At 45.2% G+C, this 27,422-nt stretch overlaps 1 protein-coding gene across 7 annotated transcripts in view; it reads left to right on the top strand.

Annotated features, from left to right (window-relative positions):
* The window catches only part of MTR (5-methyltetrahydrofolate-homocysteine methyltransferase), a 107,587-nt gene extending 82,938 nt beyond the window's left edge, over positions 1-24,649 (top strand). For 5 of the 7 annotated variants that reach the window (XM_025448525.3, XM_025448521.3, XM_025448520.3 and 2 more), the window contains 9 exons: positions 3,319-3,400; positions 7,953-8,051; positions 9,077-9,152; positions 11,615-11,770; positions 13,200-13,396; positions 17,204-17,404; positions 18,184-18,376; positions 19,489-19,601; positions 20,219-24,649. In XM_025448525.3, coding sequence (XP_025304310.1) covers positions 3,319-3,400; positions 7,953-8,051; positions 9,077-9,152; positions 11,615-11,770; positions 13,200-13,396; positions 17,204-17,404; positions 18,184-18,376; positions 19,489-19,601; positions 20,219-20,305 — 1,204 coding nt within the window. In that variant the 3' untranslated portion in view covers positions 20,306-24,649. Of the gene's footprint in view, positions 1-3,318; positions 3,401-7,952; positions 8,052-9,076; positions 9,153-11,614; positions 11,771-13,199; positions 13,397-17,203; positions 17,405-17,765; positions 17,935-18,183; positions 18,377-19,488; positions 19,602-20,218 lie in introns of those variants that run through there. The other 2 variants (XM_025448524.3, XM_025448523.3) reach the window with 2 other exon arrangements.
* Positions 24,650-27,422: the final 2,773 nt, after the last annotated feature.

Below are 27,422 nucleotides of genomic sequence, written 5' to 3'. Positions count from 1 at the left end.
GTTTTTAATTTTCATAAAGTCTGTTTTATCAGTCTCTTTCTTTACAGTTAGTGCTTTTTGTATCTAAGAAAACCTTCTCACCCTGGGAGAGTCAGCTTTGCTGGAAGGCAATGAGAGTTTGGATGTCTCAGAAGCCCTCTGAGCTCTTATTCTTACCTGCTACAGACCTATTGGGAGTGTAGCCGTGTTCTGTTTTTTCCCTTTGCTAATTGTTCTTTGAGTAAATGGCGACTCAGGACTTCCAAGTTGTCATGAAAGAAGATGAGGAGCTGTTATTCCCTGGCTTTTCCAGATCTCAGTGGCCTCTGGTGACATGATAGAATTAGAACAGTACTCCCAGGATTCTTGCAATGAGCCTTATGGGTGACTGACAGATCCTGGAAGAAGCTGAAAGGGCTATATAGACTAGGCATCACGTGTTCCTGGAAATACGCCTGGAGTTCCCTTTTTAACCTGTAGCTCCGAGAGGATAGAAAATGAAATATTCTCATGTCTCTAATGCTAGAGACAAGATGTGCTTGTATCACAAGCTAGAAATGACTTGAATGGAAATCTGGCCCTGTTAGCTGCACAACTTCTCAAAAGCACCATTCTAGCTCTCATTTTTTAAATGCTTTAAAGCCAATAACTGCTCAGTGTCTTTTTCAGTTATTCTTTTGTGAATAGTGGAGAATTCAAAAGGAAGTCACATTGCTCAAAGAGAGAGGAAATTTTCTGAATTTTAGGTTTTTAATTGTTAGGGGTAAGATGCTGAATCACATTGTTTTCCTCCTTGCATTGGCTGCAGGGAAGCTTGGAGTTCAGGCCTGGGTGGAGGATTGCATGGACCTGACTTCTGCATCTGACCCCACTGCTGATTGCCTCCCATCTTTGTTTCCTCTGACTCTTCATTTCTCTCGTTAAATTCTGAGGATTTTTATTTTTTGGTCATGCTGTATTTATGTAAAACATTTGAATTCTGGAAGGATAAGACATGAAAAAAAATGCTTGGATTACTTGTTCTTTTTCAGAGTTTTTAAAAAAGAGCTTCCAAAGTTAACACTGTCATGCCCATTTGGCAAGTGTAGGTGAAGGGGCAACTCATTGAATGACCAATGTTGATGGGGGACTTAGCAGAGGTGGAGCTGACATTCACCCTCAGGGCCCGACATGTCTATAGGAGGGAAGGAGAGATTCCAGTGTTTTACGTCCTTTCAGACTTCTGAAAAAATTCTGCTTCCAGCTGGAAAAGGTTGCATAAATGGAAGTTTAGGAGAAAGTAGAATCAATGTCATGTCATTTTATAAGGAAACCAGAAGTACTCTTGATGGCTGGGCCAGTTCAGATCATGTCTGTGCTCATTTAGCTTTGTTTTATTTTGTTTTGTTTTGTTTTGTTTTTGGTGCTAGAAGGCAGCACTTTGCTTTTATTTGTTGTTGTTGTTGTTGATATTGTTTTTAAATAGTGATCATCCATGAGAGAATGGCCAGAATTTCACTGGGAATCATTGGATGCTTAATAAATATTAACTGTGTTGACTTTTAAGATTTAAAACTGTACTGGTTCCCTTTAAGAGAAATGTCCACTAAATCACATCAGGCTTACAGTTTCCTAGCAGAACTTCAAGCAGAAAATATATTGAGGTGTATTTGTATGTTCTAAGAGCTGATCAGCTGAAGGAAGAGGAAGAAAGCATAGTTTCACTTATGTTCTCTTGAGAAACTGGAAGCAGTTTCTGCTTTAAAACTATTCTTAGGGGATCCCTGGGTGGCTCAGCGGTTTAGCGCCTGCCTTTGGCTCAGGGTGCAATCCTGGAGTCCCGGGATCGGGTCCTGCATCAGGCTCCTGGCATGGAGCCTGCATCTCCCTCTGCCTGTGTCTCTGTCTCTCTCTATGTCTATCATGAATAAATTTTAAAAAAATCTTTAAAAAACAACAACAACAACAAACTATTCCTCCTGTTTGAAAATCTCCACCTTGTAGAATACTGAAGGTATTTTCAAATCTTTGGGCCTGGAGCACACAATGGTCACCAAACATTATCCTCAGGAGGCAGGAGAGTTCATGTGGCTGCTTCGGGGCCATGGTCTGACTCCTCCTGTTGCTTTGTACCCTAACCCCCCAGGCCAGAAGAGTCTCTTGAACTGCAGACCTTAGGCCTGCACGTCTGTTGTAAAACTCAGTTCTTGTGACTTTGGGCTTTAGGGCCCTGCTTCCTATCCATGTATGGAGTTACCTGTAGAAAGGGGGCAAGTCAAATGTCAGGGTCTTGTCTGTCTTATTATAACCAAATTTCTAGTCATCCCTGAGAAGCCTCTTAAGAACATGTTCACATATACTATTGTGCCTTTAATATTCTCTTGGTTTTTAAAAGTCAACTCAGTAATCCATGATTAATAGAACATGTCAAACACTTCAGAGGAATGTAAAGTAAAATTTAGTCTCTCCCTTCCTGCCTTCAGTTCCACCTCCAACTTCTGTTTAAGCAGCATTGATACCGGATGTGTATCTCTCTGTTTTTTTCTAAATATACAGAAACTTATATGTAAGGTTGGCAGGTCAGGGCAGGTTAAGGGTGGCAGTGTTTGTTCATTTAAAAAACAGAGTTGTATTAAACATACTGTTCCGTTACTTTGTTTTCCCCCCCACATAGTAGCATATCCTGGACATCTTTCCAAAGGAAAATGCATGTTAGATGAGGGGGAAAAATATGAAAGCATCTGATTCCGGGAAGAGTCCTGCCCCCTTAGGTTTGGGGCTGATCCCATGTTAGCATAAAATGTTGTTGTTGCTTTTGCCTCTCTGTGTTACTTCGTGGGGCTGGAGCTGGGAAGTGGTAGTGTCCCTCAGGAATGGGGAACAGCAGCTAGTGCATGTGTCCCCTGCCTGTTGTCTGGTGTCTGGTTCCCCAGGGCCCTGGCTGCTCTCCCAACTTATTTGGAGGAAGAAACTCAGCCTGACCTTTATGGCAGCAAAGTGCAATTGCCTGGGCTGGTTAGCGCCATCAGTTCAGGTAGGCTACTAATGAGTATGAGGTCACAGTCTCGTTCCCGTTGGCAGAGAGCTGAGGACAAAATCTTCCGCATTTTGGTATAGACTTTTTTGTAGCCTGAGCCGACAAACCCATGTCTTCTCCCCTTGGCTTCCCCATCTTATGGTGGGGAGGAAGTCCCCTTGTTTTACAAGGCAAATGTGAAGTTCGGTATTTGTAACTACTTTAAAATCTTCCTCTGGAAAGCACTGTGTAGAAACATATTGTCTCTAATGGTTCCAAACAAGTGTTGTGTAGGAACTGTCAGCGCTGATGGATATGTTTTTCTTCCTGACCCCTCTTTTTAGAACCCATACAGCAGTGAAAATAGCTCCAAGATACAGCGCGCCTGTAATCCATGTCCTGGATGCATCCAAGAGTGTGGTGGTGGTAAGTGTGGGGCCTTACATTATTTCAGATATGTTGTAGAAGAGAAGATTCAGAGTTAAGGGTATTTCCCAAAATTATCTTTAATTTTTTGTTCAAATCTACTAAAAAATGTGGAAGAAGAGCCTATGGCTTTGGATGGTGTCACTGCCCCTGTTGCTGGAACAGGGTGGCCAGGCAAGAGTGCCCTGTACTTTTGAAGACCACGTCCTGAGCCAGCACAGAATGCTGGTCTGAGTAAGAGACATGGTACCAAGATGCATGACCTTGACACACCAACCTGGAGGGAGAAAGGTTCCAGCCATTTACATGCGTTTACAAATATGAATATATACTGTCTTAACTCTAAGCCAGAGCTAAAAGGAATGTGGAATTTTTAAAAAGTGACCTATTTCCAGATAGAAAGACATTTGACCGGCAACAGACTAGTTGACCCTACCCAACAAAAGAAAAACATTCTCTAGATGTCCAAAACGCAGAATACTAGATGCTTTTGCTCAGTGAATGTAGTATACAACTTACCTGAGTGTGTGTTTATATGCTTTTCTCCATCAGTAAAGCCTAATATCCTCTCTCATTGTTATGTTTCATTGTTTTCATCGTATAACAGGAAATAAAGTGGGAGAGAATCTGAGGGACCATGTGGTCCTATGGTTGCCCAGTTTGTTTTAGCCACAGAAACCTTGTCTTCCAATACAATACAGCATGAGTAAGAGCAGCCCCTTCTGTCCTTCATCCCACACCTAGTTCTCAAAAAAGCACAATTTAAAAACTGCTAATATAGCCCAGCCTTCGCATTCACAGGCCAGGAAAGTTGCCCAGGGGTCTGGTGATTTGTGAGGCTGCCAGGTGACATCACGCAGCCTGAACTCCAGTGACCACAGTTCCCATTTTCCAAAGGCATCCTCCCAGATCTGTGAACTCATTTATATGGAAGTTGAACAATCATTGCTAACATTATTGGAAATTGGTAGTATGCCAGGCGTTGTGCTAAGAGCTTTACATGGATTTTTCTTTTTAATCCCCATGAAGCAAATACTTTAATTATTACTGTTTTAGAGATGAGGACACAGGAATGGAAAGGTTAGTACCTCTCTTGAGGCCACACATTCATCAAGTGGCAGGTGTGCGGTGTGAAGGCAAGTCTTACTCTATGCCACGTTAAACTTGCTTTCATTAATATTTAGTGATTCTCCTTTATTATAAAGAATACAATGAAATCAGACTGGAATCATAAAGTTGCAGTTTTTTATCTGCCATTGACATAGACTGATGTATAAATTATGTTTCTACAATTTCAAAACAGTTTTTTTTATCTCATATTTGAATTGTGCTTCATAAGGAGCTTGTATTGAGTTTATGGTTGAGTAACCAATGGGCCTCTTTTTAAGGCTTGTTGCTATTTTCAAATGCTAATGAATCACTGACCATTTCCCATTTGGAGACCAGGCCATTGGTCCTCATCGAGTATACACTGGTAGCGTTGCCCCTACGGGCAGGTGGAGGACTTTGGCTGGGAAGGAACTGGCCTCTGGATTCCATTTTGAGGGCACTCCTTCACTGTCATGCAGAGCTAAAGCAGTAAGGGCCCACCCGAAAACCAGATGAGACATGGACACTTGTGCTCTTTCCAGTTGGTCTAGCTGGACAGCCAGCAGTGGTTGGCTCTTCTCATATACAAAGAAATGGCCACCTTCTGAAATGATTCAAATGTAAGTGCAAAGATAAGTCATTTGGGTGATGGCTGATGACACATTTCAGGAGTCAGTAGTATAATTCATTTAGGTTGATTGTTGGTTCAGAGTCTTAAATTTTTTCAAATTACTTATTTTTTTATTCATTTGAGGGAGAGAGTGCGCACAAGCCGGGGGATAGGCAGAGGGAGAGGTAGAAGCGGACTCCCCACTGAACAGGGAGCCCAATGTGGGGCTTCATCCCAGGACCCGGGATCATGACCTGAGCTGAAGGCAGATGCTTAACCAACTGAGCTACTCAGGTGCCCTGGTTCAGAATTTTTTGATCCAACTCCAGTGGGTATGGCAAAGGCCCATGCTCTGGACCATTGGCTCAAGCATTTGAAAATTCCAAAATGTGGCAACTATGTGACTGTTGGAGCTTTAGATCTCAGGATGCCCCAGCTTTCTTTCCTTTCTTTTTATTTATTTATTTTTAAAAAGATTTTATTTATTTATTCATAGAGAGAGAGGCAGAGACACAGGCAGAGAGAGAAGCAGGCTCCATGCAGGGAGCCCGACGTGGGACTCGATCCTGGGTCTCCACAATCACACCTCGGGCTGCAGGCAGCGCTAAACCGCTGTGCCATCGGGACTGTCCTCTTTTCATTTTTTTAAAGATTTATTTATTTATTCATGAGAGACACAGAGAGAGGAGAGACATAGGCAGAGCGAGAAGCAGGCTCCATGTGGGGAGCCTGATGTGGGACTCAATCACAATACCTGAGATCTTCGGCTCTGGGATCACAACCTGAGCCTAAGGCAGATGCTCAACCACTGAGCCACCCAGATGCCCCTTTCCTTTCTTTTTAAATAGAAACTGAGGTGCCAATATTTAGTTCTTTCTAAATTATAAAATATATTTTCACCTTATTCCCTCTCATTGTGCTGTCATTGTCACGAAGAATAAAAGAATAAAACATGTCTGAATGATTGACGTGAAAACCCACGATGAGCTCTGATTTTGTGGTAGAAACATCATGAAGATCAGCCCAGATAATAGGCCATGAGCTGGTTTACATCAAGCAAGTTTTAATGGACAGGGATGGGCTGGTCACTGTGGCTCTGGCAGCTAGGGCCTCATGGGGTGTAGACAGTGCCACAGACCATGGTGTGCTCTGTCTACCCAATGGGAGCTGTGTCAAATACTGTTAAAAGTTCCTTGGATGTTTAGAAAAACAGGGTATTACTTTCTCAGAGTCTAAAATCTAGCAGAATGTGGTATTTTAAACAATATTTTAAAATGCTGGTTCCATGTACTTTAGGGAGCTCAAGGGTCTGCATCCCCTCCCTGTCTTCATTTGGTTTTGCAGGCTTTCCTAAATGAGGACTCCATTGAGCTCATGTTGATATAAGGCTGGGAAGTACTTTGTGGTGTGAATACCATTCAGGAGCCTATTTTTAGGATTGCCATGGTGGTCTTCTCTGACTAAGTTCCTTCAAGTGATTTGACTTTATACGAACTCTTAGGGGATTGGATGGCTATTAGAGATACTTCGACATTCATGTAGAATTATGGTTGTGTCAAGCCAGTGGGCACTTCAGCCATCGTCCAGTCTAACCTGGTCAGTTTCATATAATGATACTGACCTTCCGGACACTTGTATTGGAAGATCCAGCTAGAGGCTGCAGAGATGGGGCATCTCAGTGCTTTGAACTGATGGTGATCAGCAACCATTTCTTTCTTTAGAATTGTATTTTGTGCTTTGGTGATGGCTGTTCTTCCACTACCTTGATAATCCCACTCTTAAATGATATTTAGCTGATCCTCATTTTACAGTTTACTGAGTCACCTCACATTTCTCAGATGATGGGTTTCCTTTCTTTTCTTAGCAGAAGCCCATAGTTGACCGTGAAGATTGTTGACCTCATTCCTTCAGCAGACATTTAGGAAGGAGGCACCTTGTATGAGCCAGACACAGAGCTAGAAACGGGGGGCACAAAGGTGGTTTAGGTATAGTCCTGCCCTCCAAGGGCTTGTCCTCTATAGAGACAAGTAGATACACAGATACTACAAGTTGTTGGGGAATGCAGTGATGGAGAGATGCACTGAGAATCTTTGAAACACAAGAGAGCAGTACCTAACTAGTGTGTTGTGTGGGTCCCCAGGACCACCCTCAGTTTCAGCGATTTGCCAAAAGAACTCACAGAACTCAGAAACATTGTTATACACACAGTCATGCTGTCTTGCCATGAAAGGATACAGATTTAAAATCACCAAAGGCAGAAGATACAAAGGGTGGAATCCAAGAAAGACCAAGAACCAGCTTCCAGCTGTCCTGCCCTAGTGGAGTCTTACGGACAGTACGTGACCCTTGCACTGTAGGACACCATGTACGGAGCATCACTGACTAGAGAAGCTCACCCAAGCCTTGGTATCCAGGCTTTTACAGGCAGTCAGTCCTGGAAGAATGGAATGCTTTAAGCACCTGACTGGCCTTAGTTACTCTAGAGGTCAGATAGATATAACATAAGCCAAGTCCCCCCGCCAGGATCACATTGTTAGCATAAACTATCTGGGGTGGCCCAGGGCTCCAAGTAGACAAAGACTTTCTTATCAGGCAGGATGTTACAAGGGCTTAGAGCTTCTCTCTCAGGAGCCATCCAGAGCCAGGCCTTTCTTGGGGTGTATGAGAGTTGGACATTGTTGGTCTACTGATGCACAGCCCGGTGGGAATAAGTGGAGCTAGAGAAGAGAGAGTGACTGGTGTTAACTAGGGAAAGCTTCCTGAAGGAGGCATCACTAGAAATGACCAGGGTTGCTCATGTTTTGTTTGTCTCTTTTTACTCTGTGGTTCTTGAACTTCATCTTGCATTTTCAGTGCTCGCAACTATTAGATGAGAATCTAAAGGATGAATATTTTGAGGAGATCATGGAAGAGTATGAAGATATTAGACAGGACCATTACGAATCTCTCAAGGTAAGTGACAAAAACAGGTCCCTGCTAGTTTGGGCGTTAAAACAGTCCTGCATTTTTTAATGTGACTTTATTGTTTTAAGGAGGGCAAAGGTTTAGGATCATTTTAGAGAAGCCCTGTTTTCTAGTTCAAGTTGGAATTCTCTGGTGTCTAAGTTCCCAGTAATGTGGGGTGATACTAAAATTAATTCCATTTATTCTACTAAACATTTATGGGGTACACAGTAGGTGTTAGGTGCTGTGCCACATAGCAGAATTATGAGAACACGTAAAACATACCCAGCAGGAACACAGAAACTGAAATGGCATATGGGGACCATTGTCAGCCTGTCTCCCTCCAGCGTAATGTAGACTGTGCAGAGTAGTGTTTCAGGAACTGACCGTCTCTACAGAAGCTGCAGGGAATCCTTAGAGAGCAGGCTTAATTACTCCTGAGAAGTCCATTCTTCCCAGTCCATTTGCCTGTTGGACCTTGTCCGTGGTGGGGTACGGGGTACATTTTGGGGTGGCTAGGTACACAAAAGGAGATGACAAACATCATGAAGAGAACAGGTATTTCTGAGGTGTTGACTAGTGCAAGATGCTATGCTTGGCTTTCTGGCTCTCCTGAGGTCTACCCATAGTTGACAGTTTCTTAGTTCTGCCTTCGGGTCCTTGGGCTGGTTGGCAGCAGGCCCGTTAACCCTGGCTTCAGGTGCTCCAAAAGCCCGGGCAGGACCCTGCTCCCTTGCCAGGCTTTACCCACCTGGTGAAGGGTTCAGGCCAGCTTTGTGTCTGTGTATCAATGTTTAATGGGTATTTGCTGAATCTTCACTCTCTATTCTGGTGCTGATGTAAAGCCATATTGGGTGGAAAAGGAAGAGCTTTTGATGATATGAACTTAAATTAATTAAAGCATTTGTGGGTTGTTTTTTTTTATTTTAATTTTTTTTTACAAAAGTCATATACTAGGTTTTTGGACATACTTTCATAGTAGCAGCTGAAAAGCTAAGAGTCTCTGACTAAAATAACTTTTCTTTTTCTCATAGGAGAGAAGATATTTAACCTTAAGTCAAGCTAGAAAAAATGGTTTCCATATTGACTGGCTGTCAGAGCCGCCTCCAGGTTGGTCTGGCTGTGGGTTAGAGAGAGAGGGCATGTGTGATAATGTGAGCTGGAGAGGTGTTTGCATTGACTTGGCTACAGACTCACATAGGCAGCTAGAGACTCTTCATTGTGTCTAATAATAGTGATGCAGGACAGTGGTGACTGAAAATAAAGGTACATGGGTACCATTTATGGAGGACCAGACGGGGTCCTGAGACTGACCACAGCAGTTCTGAGAGCTTGACATGGGTCTGTAGTGAATGTGCTATTAGCCCCACTCACATGTGAAGACCCTGAGTTTCAGGTAAGAGCTTGAAAGGTCACTGGGATCCTGTCTCTGGTCTGACCTCTGATCCACACTCTGTCCTTTCTCTATGCGGGGCTTGAGTGGCCCCCTGCAGCTTGACATGAGCCCTGGAGACCTGCCTGGGCAGTGCTGTCCCTGGGTGGCCTGGGTCACAGGGCAGGCCCAGGTGCAGACAGGGAGTGTCTGAGATTGAAGATGCCCTCACCCTGAACAGACCTGGAGAACATTACTGCAAAGCAAAAGCTCCTGTTTCTTATTCACTCCCATTCTCTCTCAGAATGCTTCCCTCTATTCTATATTCTCCCTTTCTTATTTCCAGCCACCTCTCTTGCCTTACTGAGGTGTTCATGAGGGAGCCAAATACAGAAGATATTTTGACATGGTCAGAGAAGCATAAGGTACAAATGCAGGACTGCCACGGGGTGAACAGGGGTTGTAGTCACTGAATCTGTATTTCCAAAGTAATAGCTCAAATCTGCTCTCAGTGCTCACAACATCTGTGTTCTGTACATGCTCAGCAGAGTTGAGGGCATTAGGTTAGAAATGTGGGAGAGCTTGGTTCTAATTTCAGGCCTACTGAGTTCAGTGTGGTTTAGTAGGAAACCCCACATCGGAAGTCCAGAGGTCCATGTTCTACTCCTGTCACTGAATGACCTTGAGTGTCTTATGTCCATGTTTGACAGTTCCTAATGTGTAAAAAAGAATTACCCTATGTAGGTTGTGAGGATAAAAGATGATCAACTTTTGAAAAATGTAAGTCATTGTGTAGTCCAACTATTATTTTCCCTTTACCTTTCACTATGAAATTAGAAAAATAGCACAAGGGAAAGTCCCATTTTAACTAAGTCGAACATCCAACACGCTTCAGCAGAGACAGTGTTCCAAAGGCTCATGGCGCAGGGCAGCAGTGTTGATACTGTTCAAAGAGCCATCTGTCCCCAGTGTGAGGCCGCTGCCTGAGGAGCAGTGAGGCCCCTGAGGTAGATGTTTCAGAGGATGACCTGTTCTTAGAGTAGTCACAGGAAATCAGTAAAGGGAAGAAAAAAGGGCTCTTCTCTCAAAGTCGTTGGTGGTAGAATTCTAGAATAGCATCCTTCAGTGACGACAGTGGAGCATTTCTCCTGCCCTTCCAGGTAAGAGGAGCATTCATCCAGCAGAAATCGGTAGTTTTTTCTTAATTGTCAAACAAATCAACGCGATAGGATATTATTATGCAGAAGAGTTTGTTCTGCATAGTAAAAAGATGGCCAGCCACAAATGAGAAGCGCTACTATGAGCATGTGTGAAAGGACAGAGATTTCTAGGCAAAAGTTAAGAAGCAGCTCCTACTTTCCCTGTGTCTCCCTCTCACGTCTACCTCTTACTATCTTGTGACACAAAAATACTCTTGAGACTTTGGTGTTATCCCAGAGCACCTGAGGTGAGTAGGAGAGTGTAAGTTCTCTGATCCTATTTACAGAGCAGGGAACTGGGGACATGGGGTCCAGGAAGCTGGTGGCATAGTCATCATCTTGGACTCCAGCCTGACCCCACTGTGGGCTTGGGAGGGGCGGGGTGAAGTAGTGCAGCTTGTGGTGTCACAGAGGGCCCCGGGGAACCATCTGTCTTCTGAATTCTTTGTCATTAATTCACTCCTGATCTATTTTAGACTCACAAAGGGGTGTAAACACAGTATATTAAACACCCATGTATACCCCTAGCCACCTGGGAAATAACTTGGTGCCCATTTTTAAAAAAATACGAAGCAACACAAACATAGTGGAAGTTGCCTGAGTGCCTCTCCATCCCATGCAGGATCCTGAATTTGATGCTTTGTTTCCATGCATTTTCCTTATATTTGTGTTTTTCTGCAGTGGCATCTATGGTACTATTGTCTTCATTTGTGCAAGTGAAGAGGAACCCAAGTCTTTTCTCTTAGAAAAAGGGCTGAGGGAAGAATTTCCAAGGGGTGGTGTAGAGAAGTCAGCTGCCTGGGAAGAGTGGTTTGATTTAAGATTTGCTACAGGAATTATTCCTTCTCTGTGATAATTTAAAATTCTGCACTTTGTAGAACAGGTGGGAGGGAGTGTGTGGGAGCCCCAGAGCAGGGAAGAGCTGGCGGGAAGGCATCGAGCAAGTGTGTACTAGGCCCCCCTACTAGCACTGGCAGCTACATCAGTACTTCTTTTTACAGTGAAGCCCACGTTCCTTGGGACTCGAGTCTTTGAAGACTACGACCTGCAAAAGCTGGTGGCCTACATCGACTGGAAACCCTTCTTTGATGTCTGGCAGCTCCGGGGCAAATACCCGAATCGAAGCTTTCCCAAGATATTTAAGGACAAAGCTGTAGGTTAGAACTAACCCTTCACTCAGCCCTTCCTTTCTGCTTGGCTATTCGAGACAGTGTTGGGACTTTGAAAATGAGGATGGGTGGTAAGCAAAGGGTTTGGATTCTGTAGGATGTACTGTATTGTTATCATCTCATGTGTAACTAGAGTATTGTTTACCTATTCAGCTCTTCAGTGGTTATAAGCTGCTAGATTGGTCCTTTATTTATGGGATAATTTGGCATTTTGTTTATTTCTTCTGCAATAAATGCAGATTGACCTCAGTCACAAGGCAGGCTCTGTGTTGGGCACCAGGGATTAACAGAAGGTAATGGTGTGACCCTTCCCTCTGGTGCATGGCTCCTGGCTTGTACAGCTGCCAGCGATGGGCAGTTTCTGCAGAGCCCACCAAGCTCCTGCTGCAGGGCTGAGCCCAGGGCTTTTGTGGACAGGAGACATGAGGCCTCAGAATGGAGGTCAAGAGAGGCTTCCTGAGGGAGGTGGTGTTTGAAGTGCTTTTTGAAGATTAAGTGGGAAGCACTGGGCCTGGGGATATGAGATATGAGATGGGATTGGAGAAAAGGGCATCCCGGGCAGAGACAGGATGGGAAGGCACAGTCACCTGCGCCTGTTGGGGAAAGCCCAGGAGTCCACTGTGCCAAGAGCACTGGTTGGGGGAGGTGAGAAGCTAGAGTACTGATTGAGCTGATAAACTGCAAGCCCCACCCCCAGAACCTACTCCCAGAGCCATGGGGTCACAGTGGGTTAGAAAAGAGCCAGAGAAGAGCAAGGTGGAGGGGTGGGCTGCTAGGAGCATGGGATTAGGGCTGAGAGGAGCCTGACACCCGCCATGCAGCGACAACCACCCAGATGCAATGCTGAAGCCACGTAATGGGAGCTGGGCCACACTTCCCTCCACCTGTTCCACAGCCCCCAAGGCCATGAGAGGGTAGTGGAGTGATGGGTGCACGAGCAAGGTTGGTGATGGGAGGATTGGCCAGCTTTGTTTCATTCTCTGACTGTGTTGGAATCTCCAGGCTGGGCTCTCTGCCTTCTGTTGAACAGAGGCATTTAGGGCCGCTGCAGTCAGCCCAAACCCTTAATACTCAGTGCTCACAAGCACCAGTGACGTATTTGAGGGGAAAGAGGGGGACAGGAGAGGATGGCTGAGGAGGGGTAGTAGCTTCAGAAAGAAATGTTTCTTGCTGGCTATCATTGGTATTTTTAAAGATTTTATTTGTGAGAGAGAAAAAAAGAGAGAGGGAGCACAAGTGGGGGTAGAGGCAGAGGGAGAAGCAGGCTCCCTGCTGAGCAGGGGGCCCGATGCAGGACTGAATCCCAGGACCCTGGGACCATGACCTGAGCTGAAGACACACACTTAATTCACTGAGCGACCCAGGCACTTCTATCATTGCCAGTTTTTAGTGAGTTCTTACCATGTTTTCCTAATAGGCGAAGAGGCCAAAAAAGTCTATGATGATGCCCAAAACATGCTGAAAGTGCTCATCAGTCAGAAGAAGCTGCAAGCCAGGGGTGTGGTAGGGTTTTGGCCAGCGCAGAGTGTGCAAGACGACATTCACCTGTACGCAGAGGATGCAGCGCCGCAGGCCGCAGAGCCCATAGCCACCTTCCATGGGCTAAGGCAGCAGGTATAGAGAGCCATGCTGACAGTGACTGTGCTACAAACAAACAAACAAAATATATATATATATATATATGTAAATATATATATAAGAATTAAGTCACAGCTATGTATAAATGCTAGGTCTGTCCCACCTCACCCCAAATGACCACTCACAGGCCCAAGGCTGACGCGTTTGTGAGGACAACAGAGAGAAGAAGCTAGTCTGGGTTGAGAGGCTGGGCCCTGGGGCACCAGCAGGAAAGGGCTGTTTGATGGGTGTTGGACAGGTGAGTGGTAAATGGTGTTACTACATCGGTGGTCACACACAGATGGACATTTCCTTGATCAAAAATAATGGGTTTGTGAATACACCTATTATTAAAATAGGCCAGTGGCTCCTTCTCTCAAGGGGAAGACAGGTGGGAATGCACCTTTCCTGAAAGTCTGAGGTGCCAGGTGCTTAGTTGGGTACTAGATGGATTGTCTTGTTGACTTTCCACACAGCCTTGTCGTAGGCAGTTTGTGTGTCCATTCTGCAGGGCAGGGGAACTGAAGGCTGATGGAGCTGGGAAGAGGCCAGCCTGTCCACACCTGGTGGCTGTTCCTTCCCTCGGTGTGGTGAGAACAGGCACTTCACATGGCTGCCTGTCCTGTAGCCCTGCCTGGGAGAATGCAAAGAGCATGTGCGGGTCTCTGTAGTCGCGATGAAAAATAGCTGTCCTCATCCAGAATTGGAGCCAGAACTCACCAGAGCCATTAACAAAGAGTTGCAGTAAATTCCCCTACAAAATTCTGTGACCGATTTTGGTCATTCAAAAGCAATAGTGTTGGGACGCCTGGGAGGCTCAGTGGTTAAGCGTCTACCTTAGGCTCAGGGTGTGATTCTGGAGTCCCAGGATTGAGTCCCCCATTGGGCTCCCCGCAGGGAGCCTGCTTCTCCCTCTGTCTATGTCTCTGCCCTCTCTGTGTCTCTCATGAATAAATAAATAAAATCTTAAACACACACACACACACACACACCAATAATGTTGCTTTTAATCATGCCCAACAAGTAATTTGTAATGACACAGAGTTTAACTGTAACAGCATCTGAAGGGCTTCTTAACTTGAGGACATTCAATAATATCATCATAAGACCAGGGAGGACGGCTACGTCACTCCATCTGCACCCAGGCTCCGACCCCACAGAACACAAGGCAACCGGCTCCAATGTTAACATTCCCTCCTCACTAGTGAGTTGGTGACTTTTCTTTCTTTTTTTTTTTTTTAATAATAAATTTATTTTTTATTGGTGTTCAATTTGCCAACATACAGAATAACACCCAGTGCTCATCCCGTCAAGTGCCCCCCTCAGTACCCGCCACCCATTCACTCCCACCCCCCACCCTCCTCCCCTTCCACCACCCCTAGTTCATTTCCTAGAGTTAGGAGTCTTCATGTTCTGTCTCCCTTTCTGTTATTTCCTACCCATTTCTTCTCCCTTCCCTTCTATTCCCTTTCACTATTATTTATATTCCCCAAATGAATGAGACCATATAATGTTTGTCCTTCTCCGGTTGACTTACTTCACTCAGCATAATACCCTCCAGGTCCATCCACGTTGAAGCATATGGTGGGTATTTGTCGTTTCTAATGGCTGAGGAATATTCCATTGTATACATAAACCACATCTTTATCCATCATCTTTCGATGGACACCGAGGCTTCTTCCACAGTTTGGCTATTGTGGCCATTGCTGCTAGAAACATCGGGGTGCAGGTGTCTTGGCGTTTCATTGCATCTGTATGAGTTGGTGATTTTTCTTCTGCAAGTATAATTCAGGTGTCAGACTTCTGCCCTGGCCCCTCTCTCTCTCTCTCTCTCTTTCTTTCTTTCTTACTTTTTTTTCTTTTCTTTTCTTTTCTTTTCTTTCTTTCCTTCTTTCCTTCCTTCCTTCCTTCCTTCCTTCCTTCCTTCCTTCCTTCCTTCCTTCCTTCCTTCCTTCTTCCTTCCTTCCTTCCTTCCTTCCTTCCTTCCTTCCTTCCTTCCTTCCTTCCTTCCTTCCTTCCTTCCTTCTTCTTTCTTTTTTCTTTCCTTCTTTTTCTTTCTTTTCTTTCCTTCTTTCTTTTTCTTTCTTTCTTCCTTCCTTCCTTCCTTCCTTCCTTCCTTCCTTCCTTCCTTCCTTCCTTCCTTCCTTCCTTTTTTTCTTTTTCTTTTTCTTTTTTTATTCATTTGATCATGAGAGACATAGAGGGGCAGAGACACAGGCAGAGAGAGAAGCAGGCTCCCTGTGGGGAGCCTGAAGCAGGACTCAATCCCAGGACCCCAGGATCATGATCTGAGCCGAAGAAGACAAGACACTCAACCACTGAGCTACCCAGGTGCCCCCCTGGCCTGGTTTTTACATCCAATACCATTCATGACCAGGCAGGCTGTGGCCAACTATGTTAGGACATCTAGTAGGATGACGTCTCTATGTGCATATATTGCACATTCAGGTAGCTCTTGCCGAGGAGGTGCTTTCTTCCAGTGCTCTGGAAGATTCTGCTGCAGCCTCTCATTGCTCTGGGAGTCTTCTGTCTCACTGTGGTGGCCATCTCTTTTGTGTGGGTCTCTGTGACCCATCTCTCCTTGTGGTGCTTGGAAGCTTTGTATCTCCCTCTGGCTTTTGTCAGTGGAGGATGGTTGATGGACAGAGTACAGCTTGAAAGCCGCTCCTCCCCACATAGCTGTCCATGAGCTCTGTGACCTTTCTGGGGTCCATTATCAAATACCTCCTGACCACTTAACCACGTTCTGCCTGCTGTTGGTCAGGCTATGCTTGTTTCTAGAGTCAGCAAGTAGATAGTAACTCCAAAGCCTCCAGGGTGTGGCACTCATCAACAAATTGATCAGTTCTGAGCCCTACAGAACTGCAGTCAAGAGTGGGGGTTATGGTGTCCGACCCCCAGACCTTCTACTGTCTGACTCTGAGCTTGCAGATCGAGCGCTGTCTGTCTCAGGTTTTCCGTCTGTGAAATGGAGCTGATGGGATCACTTACATCACAGCATTGTTGACAGCATGAAATTAGCAAATTCATGTAAAGCCCCAAGAATAGTGCCTGACATATAGTAAGCCCTCAGTAAATAGTAGTCATTAGCTCTTTATCTGCTCAGCAAGTATTTGTCAATGGTGAAATATGTATGTGACCTTATTTGTCAGTTTGGTGGCAGGAGAGAGTCTGTCACCAGCTGGGAGTGAGAAGCCGACAAGGACAGGCTCCTGGAGGTGACGCTCAGAAGCTGGACCTGCTGGATTCTCCTTGTGGTGTCAGGCCAGACCAGGGGTGTCCCCAGCTGTCTCCCGAGCCACCACTGTGGCGGGCAGCACCAGACCCAGGGCTGCTCACCACAATTCTGTTGAACTGCTTCTATGATGCTAAGTAGAGGCTTATGCATTTGGTGGATCCCTTTTGGCCATAACTTCAGGATTTAATGTTGATCTTGAATTGTGAAAAACCTTTCAGGGGAAATTTTTTTTTTTATATGAATGTTTGGGGTTCCAGTTGCTAGCACAGAGCCTATAGGCATGCAGGAAATGTTCACTCAGTGTGTGCAGGAGCAAATTCAGTGGTTTCTTGACTGTTATGTCATAAGTATTTTTTTAGAATCTTACTTCATTTGTTGATTCAACAAATATTTATCAAATACTTGCTACATATCAGGCGCTCTTCCAAGTACTGGGTATAACAGTGAACAAAACAGACATCCCTGTTGGAAGCTTATATCTGTCCAAAGAGCTTAGATTGCTGTCCCCTGTGTGTTGTTGCCATGTTCATGCTAATGGTCCACCTGTGCCCTCCTTGGGTTTTAAGGCCGAGAAGGACTCTGCCAGCACAGACCCCTACCACTGCCTCTCCGACTTCATTGCTCCCCTGCATTCGGGCGTCCGCGACTACCTGGGCCTCTTTGCCGTTGCCTGCTTTGGGGTGGAAGAGCTGAGCAAGGCCTATGAGCAGGAGTGTGATGACTACAGCAGCATCATGGTCAAGGCTCTGGGAGACCGGCTGGCTGAGGTAAAGCAGTGGCGCTGGGGGTGGAGCGGGGAGCCCATGACGGTGCCAGATGCTAAGCAGCCCTTGGAATCCATGTCCTGCTGTTTTTACCGAATCAGATGGGACTGGCTTTAGCATCACACACAATTTTACTTTGTTTTTTAAATTTTTATTTATTTATTTTTTCATAACACACAATTTTAAATCAGCTCTTCTTGAGTTGCTCTCACACGTCATCTTTTGGGCAAAGGAAAGCCTTTGCCATAGTTTGTAGCTGTCCTTAGAACCATGACCCCTTCGCTGCAGTTCTGATGTCTCCCTTTGCTTATTGTGATATTTTCCTGAAGAACCTGGAAAAATCAGAGCACATTTCTATTTCCAGGCTCCTTGTTCCCATTTGCTGTCCTCCATAGATTGCTCATCTTCCTGTGTCGTGGCCAGGGTCATCTAAGCCATGGGGAGATCGCCTCTCCTTTTCCTGAGGCCAAGCAGGAGGAGCTGGCAGCTATAATCATCCCAGCTTCTCCTCATGGCCACGAGCAGGGAACTGTTTCAGTTCACAGTCCTCAAGTCCTCAGATCATTGAGTAGGCCACGTCAGAGCCCAGGCTGTGAGGCCACAAGTGGGCAGAGAGCAGCCAACAGAGCCACAGGCGAGTCAGGAACCCAGTCCGACCCCTTGTGCCCAGTTCCTCCTGGCTGTGGTTCAGGCGAGGGGGGTGCTCCAGCGGGGTCTGATGGCCAGTGGGGTTTGGGTTGGGGGAGCACCGCAGCCCACGCACACCTTGTCCTGGGCTGCAGGCCTTTGCGGAGGAGCTCCACGAGCGGGTCCGCAGGGAGCTGTGGGCGTACTGCAGCTGTGAGCAGCTGGATGTTGTGGACCTGCGGAGGCTGCGCTACGAAGGCATCCGCCCGGCCCCCGGCTACCCCAGCCAGCCTGACCACAGCGAGAAGCTCACCATGTGGAAGCTCGCCAACGTGGAACAGTGCACAGGTGTGTACCAGGAGCTGAGGAGCCCTTGTCCTCCCCTGTGCGGTTCCTAGGCCTGCTCCTCTCACAGCAGTGCACCCGGGCTAAGCATTTTAAAATAGGGAAAGGCTTAGAATGACATCCCACTGTCTCTCCTTCTAGCTGTTGATCGTGGTAGTTTACATCCATGTGACTGAATGGTAGTCTCACATGCCCATGTTTAGATCAATCAGTTGCAATGAACAGTTTCTCTTAACCTGTAACAGATGAGAAGTTAGCACATCATATTGCCCACACATCTCCCTCCCTGCCCCTCATCTCCTGCTGCACGCTGCTTTAATTTCTCCATCAGTGACCTTTGCAGCCTTTAGTGACATAGGTCACGTCACCTCCTCCTTCTGCTCACAGACCGTGTCTCCCGACACTGCTTCTGTGCAACACCCACCACACCCCTCTGCTCTTCGCTTTCTTGGCCTTTACTCTTTATTAGCACAATTAACTGTTTCCATGGAACTCATCAGAAGCATGCTGTCTGTGCCCATGAGGTGGCAGGAACATCTGTCTCAGTGAGAGACTGGGGCGTTTGGATGCAGTTGGCAGGAATGGTGTGGACTCCTAGGCCTGTCAGATGCAGATTAGAGTCCTTCCCTGCCACAGACTACCTGGTGATCTTTGGCAAAGGTTTAACCCTTGCACCACTCTGTTCCCTGTCCGTGAGGTGGATGGCTTGGACTGGCTGGCCTCGGTGTTTCCTCTGAGTACTGCTGTGGGCTCGTTCTCAGGGCCCGACTATCAGTCATCCCCTAGTGGCACAAGCCTGGGGTCCAGATGGTGCTCACCTCCCAGGGCTGGCGCTCCTTATTGGAGAGGCCTGCACTGCAGAGCACGTGGAGACCTCTGTAACTGGTATTGGAGACTTGTGGTGGGGGCAGACAGACAGGCTTTGCCAGGCCTGTCCCCCTGGATTAGAGGACACTGGCCTGAATTTCTGTGTCGGGTGTCCACCTAGAGGGTGTCAGCTCATTTTCATTCACCTGTTACCTCCTAAACAAGAGTTTATTGGGTGCTACCAACCACCAGGCCCTCTGCTAGGCATGGAATGAATCTGCGTTTTTCCCCCATGTTGCTGTCTCCAGGCATTAGGTTAACAGAATCCTTAGCAATGGCACCTGCTTCAGCAGTATCCGGCCTTTACTTCTCCAATTTGAAGTCCAAATACTTTGCAGTGGGGAAGATTTCCAAGGACCAGGTAAGTTAGCTGTTTCATTGTTTATGGCTTCCCTAGATGCCTACATTGTTTGTCTTTTTTTTTTTTTAAAGATTTTATTTATTTTTCACACATGCATGAATGGGGGAGGGGCAGAGGGAGAAGCAGGCTGCCCACTGAGCCAGGAATCTGATTCCCAGGACCCTGGGATCATGACCTGAGCTGAAGGCAGACACTTAACAGACTGAGCCACCCAGGCGCCCAATGCCTGTCTTGTTTTAAGTAGAACTGTAGAACCTAATTTATTTTACATGTGAATGAGAATAAAAACAAAGGGAAAGCATGACGAAATTTACCCCCAGTCTTAATTTGATTTCATCTTGTTACCCTGATTCTTTCCTCCCATTTACACCTCTAAGCCCCCAACATTCACACACTCCAGCCAGCGTCTAGCACCAGATACTTACTGCTTGTTGTTTTCTGCCCAGGGAATAAGGCAACTTGGCGAATAGATAAATATCCATCTCCATGTAACTCAATAGATTGCTATTAAGACAAGAAATGGAAGGCTTTTAATGTTTCCTGGCAAATCCTGTGGAAACTTCACTTCAGAAAGTCTTATCATTTTGGTTTGATATGCTGCTTTTAATCTTTTACAGATTGAAGATTATGCTCTGAGGAAGAACATGTCTGTGGCTGAGGTTGAGAAATGGCTGGGACCCATTCTGGGATATGATACAGAGTAACTTTTTGTTTTAATCCCTTTCTGTTATCCTCAAGGATCCCTGAAAAATATAGTCTAGAGTGCCTTTTAAAATTAACAGCAGTAACAGCAACATGCAAGCCCGGCCGTACCTCGTTGACATTTGCTCTGCGTCAGGCTTTGGAAGACTGTCCAGTGGAACCCTGTACAGGAGCAGAGCTTTCCTATGTCCTTGGAAAGCAAGTGGCTCCTTTCTAGAGAACCTCAAATGAAGAGCAGTAACCCCCACTCTGGTGGTTTTCCACTCCAAGCTGGAGATGGAGGTCTTTTGCATTTCAAAGCAAGTCAACTTGCGTTTTTCACTTTTACTTCTGGTCCAGGAGGTCACCTATTTTTTTTTTTTTTTCTTTCTCTTGCTCCCTTAGAAAAAAGCCTGGAACTTAGCTGAATAGAGAGATGTATCGAAAAATGTGGCCCTGTGGCAAAAGTCACACTGTGCAAAATGGGGCATTTTCATCTAAATGGTTACAACAGCAGACTCTGCCAGGGAAGAAAGTATAACTCTACTGTCCCTCTGGAAGACCTCATTTTCTAAAGTCTCCATCACATGGTTGCAGAAGGCCTGCTCTCACTGTTGATGGTTCAGAAATGCCCAAGCTGTTTGCCCTAGTGTGGTAGAACACAGTGGTATTCTAGTTTTCACATTCCCTGCCCTGAGCGGAAGCAAGGAGGTGGGGCGAGAAAGTGGCTGCTGATGGTAGTTAGCATTGTTTAGCTGTTTTCTGGAGTTGAGAAACTCTCAAATGAGCTGTGGTGTCCTGTGCAGAGTTGGGCAGATGAGCAGCGTTGATTCCACTTAATTCTCCTATTTCTGCACCAACCCAACTCCTACAGTGTAGGAATGGCACATTGACTTGCTTTTAGTTATTTTGGGGGAAATGGTTAAGAACATGGGCTTTGAGGTCAAACCTACCTGGATTTACATTTCACCTTTGCCACTTACTTGCTGTGTGACATGGGCAGATCGCTTACACTCTCCAACACTATCCTCCCGTCTGTGAAATTGGGGCAGTGATACCAGTTCCTCTGCCATGGACCTAAAGGGCAGATAAATAAGAGTTGCATGTAGGGCATGTAGTATAGGATCTGGTGCACAGGACATGCTTGCTAAATGGTAGCTTCTGTGGAGCTCAGTGGGTAGTGCCTCCAGCTCAGCACATGGGAAGCCTTCCTGGCAAGGGAAGAGATGAATGGAGACTGTGAGAAGATACCAGGGAAATGCAGGTGATGACTGGATCAACTGCACGAGGCGCTCTTTCTGGAGTAGACCCCCATTTACCCTCTGACTGGGCAGGGAAGCTACTTGTGTCATCTGAACCATTAGTGCTCATCTGCGTGACAGGCCTCGCCCTCGGTTCCCGTGGTGTAAGCTGGCCTTGCTTTTCAAAGCAGTTGTAGCAGATGAACATTCAAGTGCCTTGGAGGCAGAGGGAGAAAACATTCAGAAAAAGAACCATCTGCATTTGCAGTGGACGTACCGAGTAATGCACCTGTTCAGCCATCGCTTGCCGTCGGAATGAAGACAGCCATGTGCTTTGTGAGGTACAGTTAGCTCATGTATGAGTAAGAATGGGACTCGATTTCCCAAGATACTTAGAAGACTTCTTTCTATAGCAGGTGGTAAATTCTTCTGTGAGAAAGAGTAACCTTCTCTAAATATTTGAGTGTATCTTGTCAGGATTACAGTTGCTAAGAGTCTCCTGATTTCATTAAGTATTCACTATCTCTTCCCTCAGCTGAGTACGTGATAGAGTGGCTTCCTTAACCGTAATTATGTCCTCCCTGCACTCAGCTGAACTCACATAGTCTGTTTTTGTTTCTCTCTGGCATGCCTTTGCAGATACCAGGTATCTGCTGTGTCCTACACCTTCTCCCCCGTACTATCCTGAACCCCGTGAAGTTAGTTTTTTACCTGCCTCTTCTGATGTCAGTGACCTCTCGAGGTTAGGTCCAGGGATCGTCATCTGCATGGGCTTGGACAATATAGACCACTTCTTTGAAACTCTCATTTACCTGCTTCCCTCTTGGCTCACTCTCTGGCTGTCCTGTGTTTTTGATAATTTCTCAGCCATTTTCATAGATTTTTATCTCCCTCCTCCCATTTAGATCCTGGTGTTCTCGGGCAGCCCGGGTGGCTCAGCGGTTTAGCACCGCCTTCAGCCCAGGGTGTGATCCTGGAGACCTGGGATCGAGTCCGGCATCAGGCTCCTGGCAGGGAGCCTGCTTCTTCCTCTGCCTGTGTCTCTGCCTCTCTCTCTCTCTCTCTCTCTCTCTCTCTCTCTCTCTGTCTCTCGTGAATAAATAAATAAAATCTTTAAAAAAAAAAAAAAAAGATCCTGGTGTCCTCAAGGGCCTGTCATTTAGTGGCCTCCTTAGTGTCTGTCATTTCAGTGGGCAGTCTCACTGAGCCAATATCCCCATCTCAGCTATGTCTTGAGGAGCACAGCATACACCAGCAGCCCCTGCCAGGAAGATAGATGAACATCTCAGACCTAGTATATCTTGTCTCATTCCTCTCAAATCGTGAAATTCAGTCATGATGAATGGTGCCACCATGCCAGCGTCAGATCTCACACTCAGCCTGGATCATCTTTGGCTTAGATTCTTACGGTTACCTGAAAAGTTAGCATATGAAAGACACACTTAGCCTACTATAGTTGGGATGGTGGTAGAGATATTTCAGGAAGGCAATGCTTAGATGAAGGCCTGACTTGAGACTTGAGGATTAAGGTGAAGAAGCAAGATAAGAACAAATGAAGAGCTATTTTTGTTCATGAACAAGAATATTAAGGATCGTACCTCCCCAAATTGATATATGGATTCAGTGCCATTTCCAACAGAAATTACAATAGAGGTTTTATTCAATGTGACAAGCAGATATTTAAATTTATATGGAAAAGCGAAGGACTGGGAATGACTGAGTGCTTCCAAATGTGAAGAGGTTACAAGGTAGTAATTTCTGTTGTATGTGGTACAGAGGTAGGAATTCTGAGCAGTGCCATGAAACGAGGAGCCTGCAGAATAACCAGTGCATGCTTTGACCTTTAAGAACGGCAGAGGTGGCATGGTGCATCCAGGAGGACGGGCAAGGTGACCCCATATGTGGTGCCGGAACAATGTGTATTCAAAGGGAAAAGGTGAAATTTGATTTCTGCCTCACGTGTTAATCCAACAGTCAGTTCCAAATATATTAAGTTCTTAAATACAAAAAAAAAAATTTTTTTCCCCTCATGGACAAGCCTTAGAGCAGGAAAGAATCCCTTGAGACAGAAAGGACTAATCATAAAAGAAAAGATGATTAGACCAGCTGTTTTTTAAGACTGATGTTAAGCTAATAAACAATTTAAGGCAGCAAAAATACAAGCCATGACTTGAGATATTTGTAATACACTTAATTGACAAAGGGTTAGTAAGCAGAATAGGTTTAAGAAAAAATAACTCTGGACAGAATTAGACTGGAAAAGGCATTTCACAGAAGAGGAAATACACATGGCTTATAAAAAAGGTGTTTGACAGCATTGGCAATCAGGGAAATATGAATTGAGACCACAGTGAGATCCTATTTTACATCTGTAAGTTTTGCAGAAATTAAGGAGCTTGACGAGATGGATCCCAAAGAAGTCTGTGAGGACTTGCATGATACGGGCATGTGAACAGACACCTCTGCTTCAGAAAACAACTCCACCTCCCAAAGTTGAACTCTTGCATACCTTGGGAGCTGGCTTACCACTCGGACTCCCGCTTGAGTATCTAACAACCTTGCACACGTGTACCAGGAGGTGTGGGTAACAATGTTCATTGTAACATCTTCATAATAGTCAAAAACCGGAAAACCCGAAATGTCCATCTGTCTGTAGGAGAATGGATAGATAGGTATATTCCACGCTAACGGGCATTATTCAGGAGTGGAAATGAATGGACTGCAGCTGTACTGGACGATAAGAATGAATCTCAGGAAATACAAGAACTAAAGCAGGCTCCAGGAGAGCATGTGCTATGATGCTATTTTTATTGAGCTCATAAACAAGCAAAACCAAAGAATATATTGTCTAGCCATATGTAAACCGTAAAACTATGTTGTAAGAAAAAGAAGCAACAATAAACCAAAATTTAGTAGAGTAATTAACCCTGATAAGGTTAATTACTGAGCAGATCGTAGAGGAACACATAGGTGGATGCAGGTTATTAGTAATACTCTGGCTCTTGGGCTGTATGATAGGTTTATGGCTATTTGTTATATTATGCTTTATAACAGGGTCATACCTATTATTACATGTATTTAATGTCTGTATTAAGTATATTTTAAATAAAGAATAATTAGCAAAAATCTGGGATGGTGGCTTTGTATCTGATATTGTGTGTGTCAAATAGTTATTTTTCAGAAAGGAAGGACGTTTCAGCTAGAGCAAACAGCAGCGGGGCAGGAGGGTGCCTTGTGTCTGGGCCGCAGTACCCCAGGATGAGGGCCAGTGTGGCTTTGCGTGTTGGGCTTTGGTGAATGAGTGCACCCAGTACCGCTTGCTACTGCACAGAATATAGGAGGGGAAAAGAGATGAGTTTGGGACAAATTTGACACAACTGAATATGGACAGATACATGACTGGAATTTAGGAAGACTGGCCTTAAAATAGGGAGGCTTCAGTGTGAAGATGGAAGCCAGGCCACAAGCATGGACAGGACAGCTTGTGGAGAACATGAGAAGGGAACCCAAGACAGCTGGATTCCAGGAACGGGGTGGGAGGGCAGCTCTCTAGGGAAAGAACACTGGGAGAATCCATGTCAGGTGGTCTGAGAGGGGGGGGGGCGCAGTTGCAGCATCATCGGAGGGTGTGGGGACCGTTGGCAGACATGGCGGGTTGAGGATTGAAGGGGAGGGGAGGAAGTTGTCTGTTATTTAATGAACATTAGGTGTTGAGTTTGGTAAGTTATATATTTTGGATACTGGCCTTTTATCTGAATGTCATTTGCAAATATCTTCTCCCATTCCGTAGCCTGCCTTTTAGTTTTGTTGTTTCCTTCACTGTGCAGAAGCTTTTCATTTTGATGTAGTCCCAATAGTTTGTTTTCGCTTTGTTTCTTTTGCCTTAGGAAGCATAGCTCTTAGAAGTTGCTACAGCCAAGGTCAAAGAGGTTGCTGCTTGTGTTCTCCTCTAGGATTTTGGATTCCTGTCTCACATTTAGGTCTTTCATCCATTTCAAATTTATTTTTGTGTTGGTGTAAGGAAGTGGCCCAGTTTTATTCTCTTGTACCTTGCTCTCCAGTTTTCCCTACACCATTTGTTGAAACTCAACACCCAAAAAACAAATAATTCAATTAAGAAATGGGCAGAAGACATGAATGTGCATTTTTCCAAAGAAGACCTCTAGAAAAAAAAAAAAAGAAGAAGAAGAAGAAGACATCTAGATGGCCAAAAACACATGAAAAGATTCTCAACATCTACTCATCATCAGGGAAATACAAATCAAAACCACAATGAGATACTACATCACACCTGTTAGAATAGTTAAAATTAACAATATAGGAAAAAACAGATGTTGGTGAGGATACAGAAAAAGGAGATGAACCCTCTGGCACTGTTGGTAGGAATGCAAAGGAGTGTGGCCACTCTAGAAAACAGCACGGAGGTTCCTCAAAAAGTTAAAAGTAGAACTATGTAGGATCCAACAATTACTCTACTAGATGTTTACCGAAAGGATACAAAAATACTGATTTGAAGGAGTACATGCATCCTAATATTTATAGCAGCATTATCAACAATAGCCAAACTATGGAAAGAGCCCAAGTGTCCATCAACTGATGAATGGATAAAGAAGATGTGAGATATACACACACACACACACACACACACACACACACACACATATAAAATGGAATATCAGTCATAAAAAATGAAATCTTTCCATTTGGAATGACATGGATGAAGCTAGAGTGTCTTTTGCTAAGTGACATAAGTCAGAGAAAGACAAATACTATATGATTTCACTCATGTTGAATTTAAGGAAGGAAACCGGTGAACATAGCGGCAGGAGCGGGGGAATACAAACCAAGAAACAGACTTAACTATAGAGAACAAACTGAGGGTTGCTGGGAGGTTGGGGTGGGGAGATGGGTTAAATGGGTGGTGGATACTAAGGAGGGCACTTGTGATGATCACGGAGTGTTGCATGTAAATGGTGAATCACTAAATTCTCCTGAAACTAATATTATACTATATATTAACTAACTAGAATCTAAATAAAAACTTGGAACAACAAACAAAATAATGTTGGAGTGGTAGGTAGAATGGAAAGAATATTTTAAGCTAAGGGCTTTTATGCCAAGGGGGAATAGAAGTTAAGAGGGTTACAAAGTGCAAAAGTAAAAAAAATTACATGTCTTTCACCTAAGTCCAGAGAGCCTGGACTTCCATCTACCAGTCCCCATGATTTAACCTGAGAGTTGTCCCTACCCTCCCTTTTTCTGAAACATCACATCCAGTTGGTTGCCATACTCTGACCATTTTACCCACTGAATACCTCTTTAGTCCCTCTCTCTCCTACCCTGCCCAGGCTTAGATTCTCATTTCTCCTCGGGACTCAGTCTGCTGGGTGGGTTTCCTGGCCTCCTACGGCGTCCTCCGGTGAGCTTTCTGAAACTTTACGCCCACCTCTATCCTGCTGCCCAGATCAGATGTCTGTCTTGCCTAGGAAATGTCCAAAGGCCTTACACATTCACAGAGCCTTCCGCATACTCACTCTACATGCTCTGAAGGAGGTGTCTGCCCATGTCTTTTCTCTCGGTGTAACCCCACCCCACCTCCACCCATGGACTTCAGACGCTCAACTCCCTGAAAGCCACGTGACCTCTCTTCCTGTCTGCCAATAGAACCTTGCATACTTCCCACTGCTGTCATGGCAACAGAATAATCTACTTCCCCACTAGACTGTGATTCTTTTTTTTTTTTTTTTTTTTGAGATTTTTATTTATTTATGAGAGACACAGGCAGAGGGAGAAGCAGGCTCCCTGTAGGGGACTCAATCCCAGGACCCCAGGATCATGTCCTGAGCCAAAGGCAGACAATCAACCACTCTGCCACCCAGGTGGCCCTAGACTGTGATTC

This window comes from Canis lupus, chromosome 4 (assembly GCF_003254725.2).
Source record: "Canis lupus dingo isolate Sandy chromosome 4, ASM325472v2, whole genome shotgun sequence".
Lineage (NCBI taxonomy): Eukaryota > Metazoa > Chordata > Mammalia > Carnivora > Canidae > Canis > Canis lupus.
Note: the sequence above shows the minus strand (reverse complement) of the source record. Positions and strands in the feature narration are given on the sequence as shown.